General features: G+C 49.2%; 1 protein-coding gene across 3 annotated transcripts in view; it reads left to right on the top strand.

Moving 5' to 3' along the window:
* The first annotated feature begins 1225 nt into the window (after window positions 1-1225).
* The window catches only part of LOC115083657 (oocyte zinc finger protein XlCOF6-like), a 48577-nt gene continuing 43802 nt past the window's right edge, over window positions 1226-6000 (top strand). For all 3 annotated transcript variants that reach the window (XM_029587607.1, XM_029587606.1, XM_029587605.1), the window contains exon 1: window positions 1226-1280. In XM_029587607.1, coding sequence (XP_029443467.1) covers window positions 1247-1280 — 34 coding nt within the window. In that variant the 5' untranslated portion in view covers window positions 1226-1246. The remainder of the gene's footprint in view (window positions 1281-6000) is intronic.

Raw genomic sequence — 6000 nt, 5'->3', positions numbered from 1 at the left:
TAGCACAATTTTTTTTTTTAATTCCCCCCCTCTGAATCCTAGGTACGTCTTATGGTCAGGTGCGTCTTATGGAGCGAAAAATACGGTAATTCCCCTATAAGGAAAGGCTAAAGAGGTTAGGACTCTTCAGCTTGGAGAAGAGATGGCTGAGGGGCGATATGATGGAGAACTATAAAATAATGAGTGGTATGGAACGAGTAATCGTTAACCAGTTGTTTACTCTTTCAAAAAGTACAAAGGGCAGGGGACACACAATGAGGGGGGATATGATAGAGGTGTTTAAAATTATAAGAGGTCTAGAACGGGTAGATGTGAATCAGTTATTTACTCTTTCCGATAATAGAAGGACTAGGGGGCACTCCATGAAGTTAGCATGGGGCACATTTAAAACTAATCGGAGAAAGTTCTTTTTTACTCAACGCACAATTAAAGTCTGGAATTTGTTGCCAGAGGACGTGGTTAGTGCAGTTAGTGTAGCTGTGTTTAAAAAAGGATTGGATAAGTTCTTGGAGGAGAAGTCCATTACCTGCTGTTAAGTTCACCTAGAGAATAGCCACTGCCATTAGCAATGGTTACATGGAATAGACTTAGTTTTTGGGTACTTGCCAGGTTCTTATGGCCTGGATTGGCCACTGTTGGAAACAGGATGCTGGGCTTGATGGACCCTTGGTCTGACCCAGTATGGCATTTTCTTATGTTCTTATGTTCTTAATGAAGTTACTGGGTAATACATTTAAAACTAATAAGAGAAAATAATTTTTTACTCAATGCATAATTAAGCTCTGGAATTTGTTGCCAGAGGATGTGGTGAAAGCTATTAGTATAGCTGCGTTTTAAAAAGGTTTGGATAAGTTCCTGGAGGAAACAGTCCATTAACCATTATTAAGGGAGAGTTGCAGAAATCCACGGCTTATTCTTTGGATAAGCAGCATGGAATCCACCTAATCCTTGGGATGCTGCCAGGTACTTGTGTCCTGGATTGGCCACTGTTGGACACAGGATACTGGGCTTGATGGACCTATGGTCTGACACAGTATGGCAAGTCTTAAGTTCTTATGTTCTAATTCCTCCATAAGGAGAACAAATCCAGCTGAGATCTAATGCACGCTGAGCCCCTCCACATGTCCCTGAGTGTTTCTGGCTTGTGTTTCAGGTGCCGGTGACGTTTCAGGACATCGCTGTCTCTTTCTCCCAGGACGAGTGGGGGTATTTAGATGAAGGGCAGAAGGAACTTTACTGGGAGGTGATGAAGGAGAATTATGAGACCCTGAGCTCAGTTGGTAAGACTTGCATTATTTACATTTTTAAAACCTCAGGAAAGTGGAGAAGTGGCCTGGTGGTTAGAACAATAGGTTGAAAGCCAGGGAAGCCAGGATTCAAATCCCGCTTTTCCCAGTGATGCTCATTGAGACATTGGGCAAATCATTTCACTCTTTATTGACCCAGGTATGGACTTAGGGGGTCATTCACTGAGCCGGGAGGGAAAAATACCACAGGGAGTCACATAGCCACAGTAAATGTCCCCACGAGGAAAAATACCATGGCATTGAATGTTCCCCAGCCAACACGTGATAGTGACCCTAGGACTGGGGGGGCCATCATTGCTTAAAAGGGCCAATCAGCCCCAAGAACAGCCCCCTGCATAGAAGTACAACCTCCAAGGGTTTCATAAGTTATGAAAGTGCGAGTGTAGGCTCTACGGACTAATCCATTTAGCTGGATGTAATTGGTGTAGGGGAGTGAAGTCTATTTTTACCTCACAAAAGGGCAGCTGAGAAAATGTGGCCCATAGTGTTTATGGTACAGACTCTGCATCGTCTTCATCCTCCTCCTCCTCCTCTGACAGACTCCACTCTCTCTTTCTGTCCTCCTGGGGATTCCCTCTTCACCCCCGGATACAGTGAATGTCTTACCGGTCTGTAGAAAGATTTTATAATCTGCTTTTATCTGCTGTTTGTACATCTCTCTCTCTCTCTCTCTCTCTCTCTCTGTCACCTGGAATACCTCTGACTCTCTCCCATGCTCTTCTCATAACGTTTGACCCCTATATCCCTCTGCTTTATGCTTGGAGTCAGCAGTCGAACCTCACTCCTAGCCTTCCACCCATCAGAACCACTCCCCTGAGAACTGCAGCTGTGTATTTTTCTGTGAATGTAGGAGAAATATAACTCAGATTCTTAGCATTCAGACAGGTTAATCCACGACCAGCGGGTTATACAACTCTTCCAGCAGATGTCAACAGAGCAAAGCTGATATCACAGTATATATACCCATCTCTGACAGCCTACCAGTGTTCTCCGTCTCCAGCAGATGATGGATGTGCATTTCCCTACTGGGGATTGCTTAAAGTTTTTAGAATGAGAAAAGAAGAAAGAAAATTAATTCGCCCCACTCTCCTGTGGCAATACCATATGGTCCCTCCCTCAGTCTAGTTGTCCTGAGGTGATACCATATGGTCCCTCCCTCAGTCGAGTTGTCCTGAGGTGATATCTGCAGATCCTTCCCTCTTTAGAGTGCCTCAGTCCGGTAGCTGGTTTTCCTGTGTGGACTTAGCTGTAGAGAGAGAAACAACTGAGAGCCTAGCAGGTTCAGGAAGCCAAGCGTGGAGGTGAAGACCTTTGCTCTCTCCTCCCACAGCTGGAGACCGACTCTATACTAGCCAGGATGGGCTGAGCTCAGGTAAAGAGTAAATATAAAAAAAAAGGAGTGAGGGATTCCATACTCCTCCTGGTCTCTGAGCCATGGTGTGCCGATCCGATGTTTGATACCACCTCCAGGTAGCTTGGGGAGTCGTGGCGAGTTGAACAACCTTTTGGCTAGGCCCCGCTCTCAAGCTTTGCTCAGATGCTGTGTGGTAGGCCGTGGTGATGTTTGCACGCTTTTCTACTCGCAAGTCTGCCGCAAAACAGCGTCTGACGTTGGTTAGCGTTTGCGCGCCTGGATGGGCACTCAGGTGGGTGGCTATCTGGACTGCGTATTGGGCACCTACATTTTGGGCATCCGTAATGTGCCCTTATTGCCAAAGCTCGTTTTTGGGCACTCTGTCCTGGCTCATTTGTGTGAATGTGCAGTTGGGCACACGATTGTTGGACACCTTTGGGAGCGTGCTGCTAGTGGGTGTTTATCCATGGCGCCAGTAACAAAGAAGCCTAGGCGCCTTTCTCTTTGAGCTGCTTGCCGTATTCAGCCATCTCAGCCCGGCGTTCCCCCTAACTTGTGTCAGCGCTGCTTGGAGGCTCAGGGAGAGTGGTCTCCGGCTGATTTTGCTAAGCCCGGTCCTTCCCAGCATGATGCGGGAATGGGACTGGAGGGAGACCTGTCAGAGGTTTCACCTGGTTTCACCTGGTTTTGGGGCTCCCCTAACTGGTTTGTCAGTAGGGGAAGGCAACTCAGTGAGTGCAGGACCGACGCCCCCCTGGTTTTGCCATGGACCCCTCTGCCTTTCCTTGGGTGGAATTTTTTCAAGGACTGCAGTCTTTTCTTCAGGCGAAGTCCTCAACCCTGGCCAAACCTAAGCGTTCAGGATTGCAGCCTGCGGATCCCCGCACGGCTGCTGCCGTGAGTGAGCATCAGAGTACATCTAGACCTGCTGCGGGTCACACTGATGGGGGACTCAGATGGCACGGATGATGAAGGCGATCCTTACTCCCTGGAGGATGGGGAAATTCCTCCGGGATTGGAGACGTATAGAACTACGTTGCATTTTATTAGCGTGTAGCCAGATGGACTCGGGACCAGTGGGTTATGTGCTCTTCTGCTAGCAGATGGGAGACTGAGTCAGATTTCAAAGCTGACGTCACTCTAGATATACCCTTGCAGTAGCCTCAGCTCTTTAGTATCTCTCCGTCTCCTAGCAGATGTGGACACTATCCCACACACTAGAATAGTGTTAAGAATTAGAGCAAAGAAAAAGAATGCCCTTTAAAGGATCTCTCTTATTCGGAAGCGAATTGGAGAAGTTAGCCAGCAAATGGGGTGAATCCCCAGTGCCTCGGCTACCGGAAGACAGGGGTAAAAGATCTCAGCGCCCCTCCCCCAGAAGAACCAAGGGCAGAGGCTTGCAATGCTTTAGACCCTACAGGAACTCGCAGTTCCAGGCACCTTGCCTCTCCGGAAGGTCTCAGCCCTTTCGGAACAGACAGACCAAGAGAGGAACAGGCCTGGGGGCAGGCTCCAGCCGTGCTCCCCAATGAGAATGGGCCAACCCATCCACAGGAAGAGGAAACAGAGGGTTGACTTGCCCTCTTCTTCCAAAGATGGGTCAAGATCACGTCGGACAAATGGGTACTAAACATCATTCGAGAAGGTTACTCTCTGGAGTTCCGCAGCATCCCTCGAGACAAATTTATGATGTCACCCTTCCGCTCCCACACCAAAAGACTGGCAGTGGAAGCCACCCTGACAAGACTACTCAGTCTGAAGGCAATAACTCTGGTTCCTAAGCCCCAACAAAATACGAGGCACTATTCCATCTATTTTATCGTTCCCAAAAAGGAAGGTTCATTCTGACCCATCTTGGATCTCAAGAACGTCAACAGTCATCTGCGGATACTACACTTCCGCATGGAGACTCTTCGCTTCGTAATAATGGCAGTACAACCAGGAGAGTTTCTAACCTCCCTGGACCTCTCCAAGGCTACCTTCACTTTCCAGTCCATCAAGATCACCAGCGCTTTCTACGCTTTACAATACTGTGTCACCATTACCAGTTCAGAGCGCTACCTTTCGGCCTAGCAACCGCCCCCCAGAACATTCTCCAAAATTATGGTGGTCGTGGTGGCAATACTGAGGAAGGAAGGGATTTTGGTACACCCTTACCTAGACGACTGGCTGATCAGGGCAAAGTGTTCGGAAGAGAGCCGGCAGGTGGCCAGCAGAGTCAAGAACCTACTGCAGGAACTCGGTTGAGTCATGAACACGGGCAAGAGCAGCCTTCAGCCCTCTCAATCTCTAGAATACCTGGGGGCCTGTTTCGACACCAAACAGAACAAAGTCTTCCTCTCTCCCCTGTGGAGAAGGAAACTGATGGAACAATTACGACAACTGATGACCAATACACGCCCCAAGGTATGGGACTATCTTCCAGTCCTCGGCCTTATGGCATCAATCCTGAAGGTTGTTCCGTGGGCAAGGGCCCACATGCGACCGCTCCAGCACTCCTTACTGTCACGTTGGAACCCACTGTCCCAGGACTACTGGATAGGCCTCCAACTACCAGCTGAAGTACGTTCTCAGCTTCAGTGGTGGCTACAAGAAGACCATCTAAGCAGAGGAGTAAACCTATCCCCATCGAACTGGATCTTGCTCACCACGGATGCGAGTCTGCAAGGGTGGGAAGCCCACTGTCAGGAACTGACGGCCCAGGGACAATGGAACAAGGAAGAGGCGGGATGGAACATAAACCACCTGGAAGCTTGAGCAATCAGACTAGCGTGCCTGTGATTCAGCCACATACTCCGAGGCAAAGCGATTCAAGTAATGTCGGGCAACGCTACAAAGGTTGCTTATATCAACCGCCAGGGAGGAACCAGGAGCCAACAGGTGTCTCTGGAGATAGACCCTCTCATGGCTTGGGCAGAGATAAACCTACAAGGGATCTCGGCCTCCCAAATTGCAGGAAAAGACAACGTCTCAGCAGACTTCCTCAGCAGAGAGAGCCTGGACCCGGGGGAATGGACACTGTCGCCACAGCCTTCCAACTGATAGTAAATTGCTGGGGCCTTCCAGCCATGGCTCTACTGGCCACCCATCTCAGTGCCCAAGTCCCCAGGTTCTTCAGCTGCAGACTAGATCCACTCTCCCAAGGGATAGATCCTCTCATCCAGACTTGGCCAGAGGAAGACTTACTGTATGCCTTTCCCCCCATAGCCACTACTGGGTAAGGTCATCCGCAGAATAGAACATCACAGGGGACTAGTTCTACTAGTGGCCCCGGATTGGGCAAGATGACCATGGTACGCAGACATGCAAAGACTCCTTGCGGAGAGCCCTCTGTGCCTT

Source organism: Rhinatrema bivittatum, chromosome 2 (genome assembly GCF_901001135.1).
Source record: "Rhinatrema bivittatum chromosome 2, aRhiBiv1.1, whole genome shotgun sequence".
NCBI lineage: Eukaryota > Metazoa > Chordata > Amphibia > Gymnophiona > Rhinatrematidae > Rhinatrema > Rhinatrema bivittatum.
The sequence above is the reverse complement of the archived record's forward strand: the minus strand, read 5'-3'. Positions and strand labels throughout refer to the sequence as shown.